This window comes from Martes martes, assembly GCF_963455335.1.
Source record: "Martes martes genome assembly, chromosome: 7".
Lineage (NCBI taxonomy): Eukaryota > Metazoa > Chordata > Mammalia > Carnivora > Mustelidae > Martes > Martes martes.
Window position 1 is genome coordinate 134,907,560 of NC_137894.1, and position 16,285 is coordinate 134,923,844.

At 35.8% G+C, this 16,285-nt stretch overlaps 1 protein-coding gene across 2 annotated transcripts in view; it reads left to right on the plus strand.

Annotated features, from left to right (window-relative positions):
* PPP4R4 (protein phosphatase 4 regulatory subunit 4) overlaps positions 1 to 16,285 on the plus strand; it is a 103,647-nt gene that overhangs the window by 64,894 nt on the left and 22,468 nt on the right. For both annotated transcript variants that reach the window (XM_080809207.1, XM_080809208.1), the window contains 9 exons: positions 972 to 1,093; positions 2,709 to 2,831; positions 3,895 to 4,064; positions 4,397 to 4,516; positions 7,039 to 7,116; positions 7,983 to 8,066; positions 8,663 to 8,845; positions 13,562 to 13,667; positions 15,679 to 15,826. In XM_080809207.1, coding sequence (XP_080665333.1) covers positions 972 to 1,093; positions 2,709 to 2,831; positions 3,895 to 4,064; positions 4,397 to 4,516; positions 7,039 to 7,116; positions 7,983 to 8,066; positions 8,663 to 8,845; positions 13,562 to 13,667; positions 15,679 to 15,826 — 1,134 coding nt within the window. The remainder of the gene's footprint in view (positions 1 to 971; positions 1,094 to 2,708; positions 2,832 to 3,894; positions 4,065 to 4,396; positions 4,517 to 7,038; positions 7,117 to 7,982; positions 8,067 to 8,662; positions 8,846 to 13,561; positions 13,668 to 15,678; positions 15,827 to 16,285) is intronic.

Here is a 16,285-nt window from a genome sequence, read left to right on the forward strand (position 1 = left end):
TTGGCCCTCTGGTCACTCAAGTCCTTTGAGCTGTGCTGTCCAATATGGTAGCCACTAGCCATGTTTGGCTATTTAAATTAAGTAAAATGCAATTAAAATTTCAGTTCCTCAGTTATACTGACCTTATTTTAATTGTTCAGTAGCCACACGTGGCTGCTGTACAGATTATAGACATTTCTATCATAACAACACCTGCTTGACAGTGCTGTCTTGGAGTCTTTGTGTTCTGCCCTGAATTTTTTAAGGTTTTCTGCAGCTCTGGTTGACTTTCTTGTATGCTATCAGATTATAATTCATACCATCTTCTGTGATGTGTCCAAGAAAGCTGGCCACATTATATGCCTCCACTTTATCAGTGTGTGTCATTGTAATAACATCTCATGGTGAATAAGCAGAAACGTAAAGTCTTGATTAAGAACCATTTGTGATTATATTATAAACGTTGTGTATGTCCTGAAAGCATGTTTATTGTGTTTCATTCTTTTAGAGGGAACATTTAGTTTCATATATCATTCTTCTATATAGAAATTAGTTCCTGTAACATTATGTTTTAGGTGAAAGAAAAAATAATTTATCCTTCGAAATCTGGAGAAAAAGATTTTGTTAAGGTTTCTATAGTCATTACTGTTAAATTTTTCTGATTAGTCCAGATTGTTGGCTTGTTGCTTAAAATGGAAAACTACTTTAAAATTTACAAAGTCTAGTATAAACTTCTAGTCATTAGGATCTCCATAGGTAATAATATTATCCTGGTAGAGCTAGAATTGATTTAAGTAATTATACAATTACTATGAATGTTTCTTATGTTTATATCACTCTTTCCAAGCAGATTGCAAGCTTCTGTAGAGCAGGAACCACGTCCTTGTGACTTTTCCTGTTTTCTGCAGCACCTGGCCCCATGACTTGTTCTTAAGAAGTTCTTGCTATAATTTATTGAATTGAGCTATTTCCTTCCATTGCTTATTGTGCAGGACAGAACTTACAAAGAGCGTGGTGCTTCCTGAACTGATAGAACTCTCTAGGGATGAGAGCAGCAGCGTACGCCTTGCAGCTTTTGAAACTTTGGTTAATCTGCTTGATGTATTTGATGCAGGTAGGTCTTCACGTGCACACCTGTTTGCTTCTGAAAGCAGTGTTTTTCCTTGTTTTGTATCACTGATAGGGAGTAAAGGAAGATAAAGGACAGAATCTCTTACATTAGGTTTTGTGATGAACATTAAGCCTTCCTAAGAATTTGGCTTGGTAATTAGCCTCTGACTTGCTCAACTAACTGACCCTAGGAAAGATGCTGACTAGAACAGTGTCCAAATTATTTTCCCTTCCTTAATGTTCTAATATTAAAAATCTCATGGCCATAGGAAGAGAAATTTGGGATGAGGTACTTGGGTGGGAATGTGTAAGGAGGTGTTTCTTAGTGTTGTGTCAAATCACAGAGACAGCTACTCTGTGAGTGTATGACTAGACCTTTGACTAATGCTGGACATTAATTTGTCAGTAAACATTAACCATGTTGATAATGGTGAAATTTGGAAGAGTAAATATCAAGTACTTTGGTGCAAAACTCTATTGTGTAATTATAGGATTACATTTACTTGGATTAAGAACATTTTACTGAACTAGGAGAGCCTGTTAAAGATTTTTGCAGTGTAGACGATAATTATGTATGATTGCTACAGAATAATCATTTAGGCTATCTGATGGGCCAGAGGGGGAAAAACTATAATACATGAAAAGAGGTGAATGAATGAATCTCCTTGTCCTAATTATGGGGCACCCCTGGGCATTCAGTCTGGGAATCCTGGCATCCTCTCTGCTCTCTTCCCCTCACTGCCCGCACTTGGTTGTCACAGATCTGGGTCTGTCCTGTGTTCTCGGCTTTCCCTGCCATCCCTTCCCGCTCCTGGTAGGCGATGCTCCAATACCACTCGTCATCACCTTGGCTTCTTTGCTGGTCTGAGCTTCTCAAGTTCAGAGACCATGTATTACTCATTTTTCTATTTATTTAATATAATGCTTTTATTCTATATGACATACAGTAAGTGTTTGATGAATGTTGTTTAGTTAAAACAGTAGTTGTACTGAACTGTGGTGATAGTCACAGGAATAATAATACTAATAAGGCTCTTGCTGCATTTTACCTAGTCCTGTCAGACCCTTAATTAGTGATGCATTTCTGAAAGTTTAAAAGAACTATGGGAAATTCAGAGTATTTAGAATTAAGATGTAAATATTGCTAATATAACAGAAATTTATAGCCAGCAGACGTATTTAAAGATATTCACTAACTTCTGAGGTGCCTGGATGGCTCAGTCAGGTGGGTGTCCAACTCCTGATTTCAGCTCAGATCTTGGTTGCAGGGTTGTGAGTTCAAGCCCTGTACTGGGCTCCATGCTGGGTGGGGAGCCTACTTAAAAAAAAAAATCGATTAGCTTCTTAAGAAAGTGTCTTCTAAGAAGTAAAAGTGAAGAAATTCAGTAAACAGGCGTACGGAAAGTCTGTGCTTCTCCACCTGGCATTGAAGTTTTTGATGATCTTAACTCTCCTCTCTCTGCTTCTATGCGCCACACCCACCACCCCTGCTGGCAGAAATCTTCTGTTACTATGTGCCTAACAGTAATTTTTCTTTCTGGGATCTGTGTGTATGTATTAATTTCTACATGTGTAGTGTGGGTGACTTGATCTAAAGTATGTTTTGTTTTGTTTTCCAGATGACAGAAGTCAAACTATACTTCCCTTAGTGAAATCGTTTTGTGAAAAATCTTTCAAAGCAGATGAAGCAATTCTTATTTCCTTATCTTTCCATTTAGGAAAACTATGCCATGGACTGTATGGTATGATATATCTTAAGAATTTCAAGATTGTAGATAATTTTTTCCTTTTTCTTTTATATCAGCCTACTAAGCTTGAGCTCTCCGGCTATAAAACCCCCTTCCAGTGTGTTAAATCTTAAGAGACCTAAATTTTTGATAGCTTAATTTAGAACACATTAAAAATGACTTTTCCCCCAATAGAACCTATTTGAAAGAACAGTGACAGAATGAAGTAGGCATGGCCCTTTAAATTTTTGAATATGTATCAGTTGGCATATGATAATAGAAGTTCATTTATATTAACTATTGGTACATAGTAAGTATACCCTTATTAACTATTTGCTGGATAATTAATATATCATGTGAGTGTTTCAGCTTAGAATCAGCATAATACATCTTGGCATTTTGAATATTACTCAACATAATACAACTTGGCATTTTGAACATTACTCAGTTCTTAGCTAACTATAATAATGTAAGCATAAATTAAGTTATCACCATCTGGCATAGTAAAACATTTTTGAAAATTTATATTGTAGACTTTTAGCAGGCTGTTGAAAATAAGTACTTCAGTATATGATGAGTTCCTGACTCCCTAACATAGTTTATGAATATGGAACCAGTCCATTGATCAAAAATATTTTGAGTTTACTTTGTCATCTTTTAGACCTGAGTTTTTAAGCACCTTCTCTGCAGAAATGTATACATGTCTTTTCTGCAGACAGTTTTAGAATATTTACAATAAACAGCAGTAATGACCCTGATGTATTACTATAATAGTGACTTGTTAGTGGTCTGTGGTATGTTATATGTGGCAGAAATTAATGCAGTTGTAATTCCTGCATTGTGAAGGTTATGCTATCAAAATCAAAATTAAAATACTGTTAAAATTAACATCAGGTGAAAAAACGTGTTGGGTTTCTTCATCATAGGTACTCTTTCCTCACTGATGCCTTTATTTATGATCTTTAGCCGTTTACTTGACTATTTGGTTCCAATTATGTATATATTGTACTTTGCTTTTCTCTCTTTACTTTTGTTTTCAATTAAAATGTTAAACAAAGGGGTTTTACATTTGTTTTAGGAATTTTTACTCCAGATCAACACTTGAGATTTTTGGAGTTTTATAAGAAACTCTGTACATTGGGTTTGCAACAAGAAAATGGACACAATGAAAATCAGATTCCACCCCAAGTCCTAGAGCAGGAGAAGAAGTATATTTCAGTCCGGAAGAACTGTGCTTACAACTTTCCGGTAATAAACTATGCATTTGTATGGAATAAACATTTTGTTTATAACTTTAAAATATTTGAGTAGATAGCATTAAAGAATATGGGCATATAGGACACCTACTGCCTAGCCTTATGTCTGGTATATACAGTAGGTTCTATGTAATATTGGCGTAATTTATATTTACCTTTATATATAAACTAGAACTGTATGCATGCATTTGGATCTTCCAAATATGATCTCTATCTAAATTATTATTCAGAGGGCGTGATTTCAGTATAAATGATTGTAATATTAGGTATTGATGCATGTTTTTCTCTCCTTCCCACTCATCTTCTCCCTTCCACCTTCACCAGGCCATGATTGTTTTTGTTGATCCTAAAAACTTCCACATGGAACTCTATTCTACATTCTTCTGCCTTTGTCATGACCCTGAAGTACCAGTCAGATACACTATTGCTATTTGCTTTTATGAAGTAAGTCTGACGAAGTAATATGACTTCACGTTTGTTGTTAATTCCACTTACGTATGCTAGATGATTTTTTGATACTGTGTACACTTCTATTTATAAAGGTTTATTACAAGATATAGACTCCATATGTCTTTCATATTGTGATCCTAAATGTTATTTTAAAATTCCCATAATTCTCTTAGGATGTTTGTAGAATTCATTTACATAAGCACATTATAATCATTTATCATTTATTAACCCATTCATATACTAAATGCTTACTTTAAGCCAGATATTGTGGTGTGAATATGGGTATTGCAACTTTGAAATAAAATTAGTGTTTATATGCTTTATAGTATTTATATTTAACTTTGCGTCTAAACTCAAGAACTTGAGAATAAATGGAAAATAGAGAGACAGATTATTTAAATTTTTTTAAAGATCTTATTTATTTGAGATTGTGTGAGAGAGCATGAGCAGGAGAAGGGGCAGAGGAAGAGGGAGAAGCAGACTCCCCGCTGAGCAGGGGACTCAATCCCAGGATCCTAGAATCATGACCTGAACCAAAGGCAAATGCTTAACCAACTGAGCCATCCAGGCACCCTAAATTTATTGTTTCTACTGCAAATGGATCATGTGTCATGAACATAGCTGTTAGGTTCAGCTATTACAACCACTCTCTGTAATACAAGAGCAAAAATGAATTTAAACTTTGATGATGAATGTCATTAACTGTTCGACGCTTGAGGTTGAAATTTGGCTTCGTGTCTTAGATGATCCCAGTAAGCACATGAATGCTGTAGTTGTAGTAAAGATGTGCAAACTGTAACTTAGCAACTTTAAAACAGAAATATCTCTTTATAAGCAGCATAATAAAATATTTCCTTTCTTTATAAGAGGCACCTAAATATTCTTAGTCTCAATGAGAAGGTTTCAATCCCTTCCTTGTATTGTGTTCCCACAGCAAGCAGAGCATTGTTAAATTAGCTACAAGTACCTGAGGCGTCTATAGTCTCACTATTATGTTGCTTAAGACTCTTGGCTACTGGCCGATAGTCTTTGCTTCTTTTGAATAACAGTTTTTCTGGTCCCTGTGCAAAATCTGGGAAATATGTCCTTTAAATGGAATAATTAATTAAAATAATTCCAGTGTTACAGAATTAAGTCATCTTTATAAATATAGCAACAGAAACACACTTTCGGAGGAGGGGAAAGAATAGAGTGCACTGGCTGGCCTAGTTCACTCAAACTATCAGTTCCCACTGTGTGTTAAGTGGGCACTTAGATTGGTTACTGTGTGTGCTTGTACTTGTTAGATGAATGGTCTCTAGAGATGGTTTTGTGAGGTTAGTATCCGAGAAAGCAGTATTTATACATTAGAGGTTTTACTTATGATTATTTTTATCTCATCCCTTTAATATTTCATTTTGCTGTGTTTTATAGTGGATGTAATATGTTAACACCCTATAAATAAACATCTTGAAATGTGTCCATAAAAATACTTCACTGGTAGAAGTTTGGATCATTAATCTAGCTCTTTGCTGGATGGCTAATTGCCGTGTTCTCTCAGTTGTACTTTGTAGGTAGATTATTGCTGTTACTCCATAAAAAGCTTGTTAGTCTAGGTTTATCCTTCTGAGTAGTGAGAATCCACTGGTAGATTTACAGTTTTTTTCACAGTGTTATTGTTAAATTCTGGTCGTTATTTTAGCATGTCCTAACTTTATTCTTGTTTTTCAGAAATACATTATTTTGAAAGTATTTTGAACAAGTCAGAAACAACACTGTAGAGCAAAATTTTTAAAAACATTTTCTTTATCCAGGACCCTTCCCCCCCACCAAATAAAATCTTACCCAGAAGCCCAATATATAAACACAAACAAACAAACAAAACACCAAACCCAAAAAAGAAAAGGAAAAAAAAAAAAGATGAAGTAGAAACTGGTAAATTACCATTGGGGGTTCTGAGTTTGCCTGGAGGAAGAAAAACAAATTTGTTCACAGGGAAGCTAGATTAGACCCTTCCAACTCCTCTGGTGCTAATTAAAGTCTCTGATGGGAAATATCTTCAGTGTCTTGCTTGCTCTGGAGTCCCCTCTATCCCTGTGTCACACCGACCTTCTGCAGTGCTTGTCTTCTTCAGGAGACGCTGAACCAGGATGAAAGCTCATATGCCCACAATGTCCTGTCAGACCCTGTTGGTTGCTATTAAGACTTTAAAATATGAGCTAGAGGTGTCCATGGACTTATTGCTTGTGCCTCCGAAAATTATGACTCTGATGAATCCGTCCCGTACTTTCTACACCCTGGTGGGCACTGGCTTTCCCACCCTGTTGTCTCCACACTCCAGAGTGTTATAAAGCAGACTAAAAGAGCTGGTTTTCTATGCAATTAATTTTTCTAGAAATTTAACTTTTACATTTATATTGTAACCTAGTTTTGTTTTAGAAGAAGTATCTAAAAGGGGTGCATTTTGTAAAATTATTATTATATCCTTTAGATGTCTAATAGTTTTAAATCTGAGAGACTTTATTGCTCCATTTCAGGTATCTAAACTTCTAAATTCTGGAGTATATTTAATTCATAAAGAACTAATAACATTATTACAAGATGAATCACTGGAGGTAATATCTTCTTACTATTTGGTTTTTACTTCATTTATGTTAATTTTATGTTAATTATTATAATTATCATAATTATGTTAATCTGAATATTATTAATGCCTGTTCCCCCCCAAACTTCTTCAGAATTGCATGAATTCATTCAGCTGACTAGCCCCAAAAGCGTCAAGACAAGGTGCCATTGTATCATAAACTGGAAGTTGAGATATTAAAAAAAAAAACTAGGTTTTAAAATAGTGTATATTTGTTTATTAAGAAAAATTTAGGACATACCAAAAATGGACAGAAAAAAGTTCCAGTCACTGTTTCTGTTTTGTTATATTTTTAAGTTTTTCTTTTTTATTTTTTTTGCTATGAAAATGTTTGTATTTTACATAATTGCAGTCCTGTTTTATATCACATTTTGTATCTTTTTTTCTGTCAGTATTATTTGGGGAGTGTACTTGGGGAAACTGAAATTCTTTGTTTTGATGATGCATTTAGTGTATCCTATTCACCCAAATGACTACTAGCTTGCCAAAGCTCAACTCACCAATATTTGCACGTTGCTGTGGGTGTTACCTGACTTAAATTGCTTTGTAAAAGTTGAGAGGCAGTTTTCAGCATATTGGTTGTATAGATGTAGCTGCCTTAGATCTAGATCAAGGGGCAGATACACTAATCTCTTTTCAAAAAGGTAGTTTCGATCAGGGCAGTTGATTATGTTTCTCAAACATTCCAGCAAGAAGATGGCAATGTAGGAAAATAGAAAGTCCCTAAATTTTGTTTGATAAATAATACTGTTTCTACACAGAAATGGACATATGAGACTAATACAAGATTAGAAAACTAGTAGTTGCCATAACAGTAATCGATGTTTCTATTAAAAGGTACTAGATGCTCTTATAGATCATCTTCCAGAAATCCTTGAACTTATGTCTACTGGTGGAGAAAGCAGTGTTCAAGAAAATAAGGTAAATCCCATGTATCAGAGAAGTTGCTGAATGTTTTAAATATGATCTTACTCTACAGAGTTGTTGTGGGGAATCAATGAGAGAATGTGTGGAAAACATTTAAAGTAGTGCTTGCCCCATAATGGCAGGTGCTTATTAGTAAATATCTGTGGAAACTTCAACAGCTTGAATTTCCCCTACAATTCCATTACCATGATTCTTATTTATTGTCCTTGGAGTTTACATTCATATTTTCAGTTTTTATTAGTATTAATTATTATTCCAAGCATAGCATCTGGTGAGGACAGAACAGTAGGAATGTAGAAAGCCAAAATTTTCCAACAGTGAAATAGAACACATTGTACTTAGGTTAGAAGGATTGAGTCTCATTCTCTATTTCAAAATTTTGTTTTCAGTAACCATAAATTTTACTTACGGATTTTTTAAAAATGTATTTGATTTTGCCAGATAATTATCTCCCTGCGACAGCTAAGATCCTCTTAGGTTCTGAAGTGAGTGAGAATATTCCTCTCCCCAGTGTATTATAAGACTGGGTAGTTCGACTGAATGCTGCAATTGATTTATTATCATCAATCTTCTGATGTGCTTTTTTTCAGTTATCGTCTCTGCCTGACTTGATCCCAGCCCTCACAGCTGCTGAGCAGCGAGCAGCAGCCTCCTTGAAATGGAGAACTCATGAGAAGCTACTACAGAAATATGCCTGTCTGCCACACATCATATCAAGTGATCAGATTTATTATCGTTTCTTACAAAGAATGTTCACAATCATGATGACAAATGTGAGCGCAGTACCTTTTATCTAATTCTTCTTCTTCTTTTTTTTTTTTTTAAAGATTTTATTTATTTATTTGACAGAGATCACAAGTAGACAGAGAGGCAGGCAGAGAGAGAGGAGGAAGCAGGTTCCCTGCTGAGCAGAGAGCCCGATGCGGGGCTCTGGGATCACGACCCTGGGATCATGACCTGAGCGGAAGGCAGGGGCTTAACCCACTGAGCCGCCCAGGCGCCCCCCTTTTATCTAATTCTTTTGAACTCACACCTGATTTTGGAATTACCAGATTCTTCCCATTCTCAGAACAGTACAACAAACTCTGTTGATTCCATTTGGTCCTGGAAGGATGTTTTATTCCCAGGTCCCCAAGGGAGAGACTCAGATTTCCCTCTGCTTCTTCACTAATGCTTGTGTTTGAACATTGCCTACATAGCTGGATTGAAGAATGAACAGGAGGTAGCTTTACTTAGCTTTTTCCGTATGTTGCCAAGGAGAGTGTGAATCGACTCACTTCAAACTTGATATAGTTCTCAAAAGGCAGGTTGGCAGGAGTCTGATCTCGACTGCGGAGTCCCTTGTGCTCTCACATCCACATTTTATGTGTCCTGGCTTCAGAGCCTACCTACCTCAACTATGCCATGTTGCCAAGACATCCTGTAAGTCCCTAAATCTTAGTGGAGTTGCCTTTTCTTTTAAAGGATCTCTAAAAAGTGGCTGTGTAACAGTTAAAGCTTATATTAAAAACATGATAGCCTACTGTGGATATCCCTAAAATTAGAGTCAAAAGCAGGGCGGGAAAAAGGAAAAGGTTTGTACTCAAATCCTCTAGAGAGTAAGTTGTCTACCTTTTACACAACAATTTCAGAGGCTTATTTAGCTCACAGTTCACTGTGCATTTAATATGTCTTCCTACCAATTCTGAGGTATGAAAAAGTTCCATATAACATGTGTATTTTAGAAACTGTTGAAAAAGTGCTTTATATTCTCATTGTTCTCAATGAAAGGGAGATAATGAAATCAAATAGTCATTTCAGGAAACCAAAATCAGGCTTAGCTTCAAAGATTAAGAAGAAAAACAAAATAACATTATTGGTATCATTTATACTGTAAGTAAAAAAATAAGGATACATTTCATGAACTAACACTTCTACAGGTTAATTTCATTCATCAAAGCATAGCCTAGAGCATGAAGGTCACATTATAGCTGTAACAGTCTTAAGAAATGATTTTGACATCAATGACTCCTTATCAGAGGACACTGTGAGTGTGCCACATAGGAAATTTCACATAAAATTGCGCAGAATTGATGAATTATTTTATTCAGAAATAATCTGTTTGAGTGCCTGCTATGTGTCAGGCACTGTTTCAGGAGTTAGGGATATAGGATCGGATAAGACAGACGGACTCCTGCTCTTAAGGGAGCTTGTGTTCTAAAGGGTGGTGACAGGATACATAATCCCACATGAGGAGTGAATATATTCACAGATGCCAGTAGGTGCTGTGACGTTTGATCTTAATTATTTATCTCAGCCTGATGATTTAGTAGGTATGCTGTGTTTACAAAGCTAAGAACACATAGTTATTCTGTATTTTTAATTTCACTTCTCAAGAAAGAGAAATGATTTATCACAAAAATGTGAACAAAGTACCTGTAAGCCTAAGAGATTTGTTTTACTCTTTTCTTTTACAAGGCAGTAATTCCCCAGTTAAAAGGAGATACATGATTATTATAGCACATTTTCCATGATCAAAGGGATACATTATTCTGCTTCAGTTCTCTCTGGAGAAAAGATTTATATTTTTAATTCCATACCTAATGATCATAATACCCATTCATTCATTCAGCAAAATTTATTGAGTGCTTACTATGTGCCAAGCAGTGTATTCTGGGTACCAGGATACAACAGTGAACAAAGAGACAAAGGACGTCTTATCACGCAACCTGAGATGCTATTGGGAGACCGGCTGTCGTCAAGCAACATACGTACATAGTACGTCAGGGTTGAAAAGTACAGTGAGGAACAGCAAAGCTGGGTAGAGAGTGAGGAGCATGACAGAGGGGAGTGGGGTGCTATTGTGGAGACAGGGGTCAGGGAAAAGCCCTCTCTGATCAAGTACGCTTCATGCAGAGGCTTGAACAAAGTAAAGGAGTTACCATGTGGTTGAAGGACAAGGGCAAAGGGAGTAGTGTGGTTGTGTGAGGCGCCAGGAAGCTGGGGTGACAAGTGGCGGGGAGTGGGGTGCCTGGGCAGCACACTTTGAGGACCAGGATGTGGAGTCTAGCTTGTGGTCTCTGAAACAAGGAAAATCTTTGGAAGGTTTTGAGGAATGACATTAACTTCTTTTTTCTGCGTTTCTTGTGAAAAAAATTTAAAGATACAGATAGGCAGAGAAAAGACTATGATGAACCCTCCTGTAGAACCCAGCTAGACGGAACAATTATTAACATTTTGCCGTATTCGTGTTTTCTATTTCATTGTGCTGAGGAATTTTAAATTACAGATATCATTATAATTTATCCCTAAACATTTCAATGTTCATCTCTAAGAGAGGACATCCTCCTGTATAATCACAATAGAATCATTGCATTTTACAAAATGGATGGTTATTCTTCAGGGTAAGTTCACATCCATAGAGGTTACATTGTTCCCAACCATATTTTATGTGTTCCTATATTCCATATAGAATCCAGTTAGGATCTTTACATTGCCTTTGGCTGTTACAACTCTTAATTGTCTTTTAATTCAGGACAGACTCCCTTTTCTCCCTTTCCCCACTTTTTCACGACCTTGAATTGTGGAAGAGACTTTGTCATCCTGTAGAATATTCCCGTTCTGTATCTGTCACATTGCTACTTCATGGTGTTAGCTTGTTCATCTATTCTCAGTATTTCTTGTAAACAGAAATTTAGATCTAAGGGCTTGCTGAGTTTTAGATTTAAACATTTTTTGGCAAGTGTGCTTCATAAATGCTCTTTGTATTTTATCTCACATCATCTCGTATCATCATCGGAGCAGAGGACACGTGTTCCTCTCTAAGTGAGCTCGGAGTGCTTGTCCAGGTGGTGACAACTCTCTTAGCCCATGGCAGAATTATGTCTTCTCCCTTGCAAGGGGCACTGTCATTGCGAGCTGACCCTTGGAACCCTCTGGACACCAGTTTCTCATCAACCTCACACCCATTAGGGTTGGCATCCACTGATGACCCTTCCTGAATCTGTTTTCATTAGAACTTGCAGAAGAGTGATTTTAAAAAATTCGATCCCTTCTACATTTTTCATGCATTCTTCTATGAAGAGATGCTTTACTTCGTCCACGTGGGTAATTTGATGATGCTGAAATCTATTTCCTCATGTGATCCTTAGGTTTTTCCTCCGATGATCAATTTTCAGAGCTAGGAGTTGGTGCAGGAGCCACTTCCAGTGGAGACCGCTGAGTTTTCTTTTGCTTTTGTTCTCTCTTTCAGGCTCATTCTCTAGTATTAAATATGGTTTTAATCAACTGTAGTCATTCTTAGTGTGCTCCAGTTGTCACAGCTTACTCAGGCTGCCCCTTAGATGTTTTTGATACATTTATCTTTGATTTCTGGCCCAAAAGATAACTCATGTTATACTGTGAGGTACAAAATATACATATTTTTTTATGACTAAAGTATTTATGCATTCAAAATTCCATTAGTATTCACAGAATGGAAGAAAAGAGTGACGTGTTTTTATTTAATTCATTTACCTAAAATACATTTTTTAAAATTCTAGTGATGCTTCTGTTTATGTACATTTCTTAAACTTTCTGTTCTAATTCATAATGAATATTCTCCTTTTACATTTAACACATTAAAAACACCACACAACAGCGTATAAAACACAAGAGGAGGTAGCAGGCATCACACTCCCAGCAACGTAAAGTTTTATTTTACTCGAATTCCAAGGATCCCCATTATAATACCTGCATCTTCAAGAATTAAATATTACAGTATTTCTATGTAAGCCAAGATGGTGAACGTGAATTTTATACTGGACATAGTATATCTGCCTGAGGGATTTTTCTCTAATACATAATTTGAACCCAAACCCAGTAAAGATAGATGATTGAGTTCACTTAAATTAATCAGTTGTACCCAGTGGTGTGACAGAAATTCAAAAGACAAAGGAGTACAGAACACTAGTAAGAGTTACTGACATGGTGTCCTTTGGATTCTAAGCTTTATCTGTGGGATGGTCCAGGGATCTCAGTGAATGACACTGAGGCTGAAGAGGCAGAAGCAAGCCGGAAGGACTTTTCAGTACAGCTGGTCATGGGATCTCTAGATTTCTGTTTTAGAAGTGGCACATTTTTGGTGATGTATCTGACACAGGGCATGTTCTTGCAAATATTTGTTGAATAAATGAATGACAAGGCCAGGGAAAGGCTAAGAGAATGGCTGCCTGAGATACATTTGCAGAGAATGTCATGTAAGCTGAAGTAGCAGAGAAAGAAAGTCAAATATAAATCAGATGTGGATGATTTGGAAATGACCGTGCCAAACTGCATTAACTTTGTAATGTGATACTTTAGCTGATTTGCCTGAGTGATATTAACATGAAATTATGAAGAAACTTTCCACAGTGATTTGAGAGGCAGACATCACTGCTCTTGCTTTTAGCCAGAACTGAAAATTGATTTGTGAAGCGAAATTACGCTGTTTGATTGATTTAATTGTCTTTCTTACTACCTATTTCTTCAAGAATGTCTTACCTGTCCAAAAGGCAGCTTCACGGACTCTATGCGTTTTTCTACGTTATAATCGTAAACAAGAACAGAGACATGAGGTCATTCAAAAATTAATTGAACGTAAGTAATCATTGCCTCTCATTTTGAAAAACAGAAAGTAAACTGGCCTTAGTTAGCTCTGTCTGGCTTTATCATTTTGCCAGGAATAGTTAGGCTGATATTGATAAATATCCAGAGTGTGTTTGTGTTTGAGTTTTGTAGGTTAATTTTTTTTGGTTTTAGAAATCTACATGACAGGATCAGTCTATGATGAATGAAGTAATAACTAGTCTCGGCCTACTTTAGTGAGTTTCTACACTTGAGAAGTTAAAATAATTAATTAAATAATTATTTAAAATATTATTAATATTAATATCAAAATATTTAAATAGTTTAATTAAAATTATTTAAATTTATTAAATAATTATTAATTATTAAAATAATTAAAATAATTATGTTGAGAGTCTAGTTTCTACCCTCATAAATAGCATTTGGAACTAAAATATGAGTAGAATATCCATGAATGAAGTAATTTATTTTATGTTTTTATTTTAAAATATTAACAGAATGAAGGGGGTTTTGGTTTGTTTCCTTGAGCAGAGTTGATAGTATCTATAAATGTGTATCTGGTAAGCTTAGGTGGTTCATAATGTCTTCAAAGATTAAGTCAATTAACAAATGCAAGTTTATTTTAATTTACTAAGGGCTAAAATCAAGATATAAACCTCTAGTTGAACTGTTAATTCTAGAAATAGTGGCACACACATATATATCCTTTTTAATTACTGTATACTTGCTTTGACATAATGTCTTAATGGTTTTCTTAAACTCTGTTATCCAGCATAGGGGAGTAATGGGATTTTCCAGTTACTGGAGTTTACCTTTTTTTTTTTTTTTGAAAGATTTTATTTATTTATTTGACAGAGATCACGAGTAGGCAGAGAGGCAGGCAGAGAGAGAGGAGGAAGCAGGCCCCCTGCTAAGCAGAGAGCCTGATGTGGGGCTCGATCCCAGGACCCTGAGATCATGACCTGAGCCGAAGGCAGAGGCTTTAACTCACTGAGCCACCCAGGTGCCCCCGGAGTTTACCTTTTTAAGTATGGATCACGACTCTTCAAAAAATTAGAGTATATAAAATTCCATTTAAGAAAAATTATGTTCAGTGTACTTTTTTTTTTTTTTAAGATTTTGTATTTATTTATTTGACAGAGAGAGAGAGCGCGATCACAAGTAGCCAGAGAGGCAGGCAGAGAGAGAGAAGGGGGAAGCAGGCTCCCCGCTGAGCAGAGAGCCCGAGGTGGGGTTCAATTCCAGGACCCTGAGACCATGACCTGAGCCAAAAGCAGAGGCTTTAACCCACTGAGCCACCCAGGTGCCCTGATGCTCAGTATACTTTAATCTTTCTCTTTTTTACTCTGTTTTAATTTAATTTTCATTTTTCAGTGGTAGGACCTCACAATTAGAATCAGTTTTATTTTGTAAGGACATTCTGTTTGGTTTTAAATCGTAAGAATTTTGCTTTTGAACATTTGTGTGATAAGAGAGAAAATAATCCTTTACATGTTAACCTGAATTATTGTCAGTAATACAGTGTTTACATATGACTTTAACCACTTCATAGGATTCTTATGGAAATGAGACAAAGAAAGCAGTTGATTTGATTGATCAAATATAACTTCAAAGTTTGAAATTACACAAACTTGCATTTGAGTTACAATCCTGCACCTACAAGCTCTGTGACTTTAACCTCTGAAAATCTCCTCTCAGTTGGATAAATCTATGCTTATCCTATTGGCTTGCTTTTCAGGATTAAATGTGATAATACATGTAAAGTATTCAGCACATAGTGGGTGATCAAAAATAGTATATATATTCAATACTTAAAAATGACCTTTTTCTGGTTTTTAAGATGTCATTATTTTGGGAGTCTCCTAATCTGGAGTGTATAATATGATTTTTTTCTCTTCTTGTATTTTCGAAACAAATTGTGGATACAAAGAAACTTGTCATGGATTTTGTGTGTTTGATTTTGTCACATAGAATTTCCTGTAGGAAAAATTAAACTTCTCTTTTTTGTTACTGTTGTTTCTAGAACTGGGCCAAGGAAAAAGTTATTGGAACAGACTTCGATTTTTGGATACATGTGAATTTATTATAGAAATCTTCTCCAAATCATTTTTCTGTAAATATTTCTTTCTACCTGCTATTGAACTGACACATGATCCTGTGGCAAATGTGAGGTATGGTACCAGTCCAAGGAAATACTTGAAAAAATTGTACTTTTAAATTTATCTACTATAATATATCTGCTTATGTACTATAACAAACATGCAAATTCTTTTTCATAGTCAATTGAAAAAAAAACAAGTAAATAAATAATACTTACTCTGAAATTCCTAGTAATCCTAACTGATGAGCCTCAGTAGGACTTGGAAGCATAATCTTTTTTTCACAGTGTCCCAGGTCTTCTGTTTATTGGGTCGAGAGGGCAGGAGTCAAAGCCAGACTGGCAGGCTTCTCCTGCCACTTGGATACACATATTGGCATCAGGAGAAGGTTGAGTAGCTATTCTTAATTTATGGATCATCTAAGACTAAAGGAAAAACAACTCAAAGTTGGCTTGGTGAAGTTCTGTCCATTTTTAGGGGCGGCAATCAAGCGATTAGTTTTTGTTTTATATTTTAGTGTAAGAAGATACA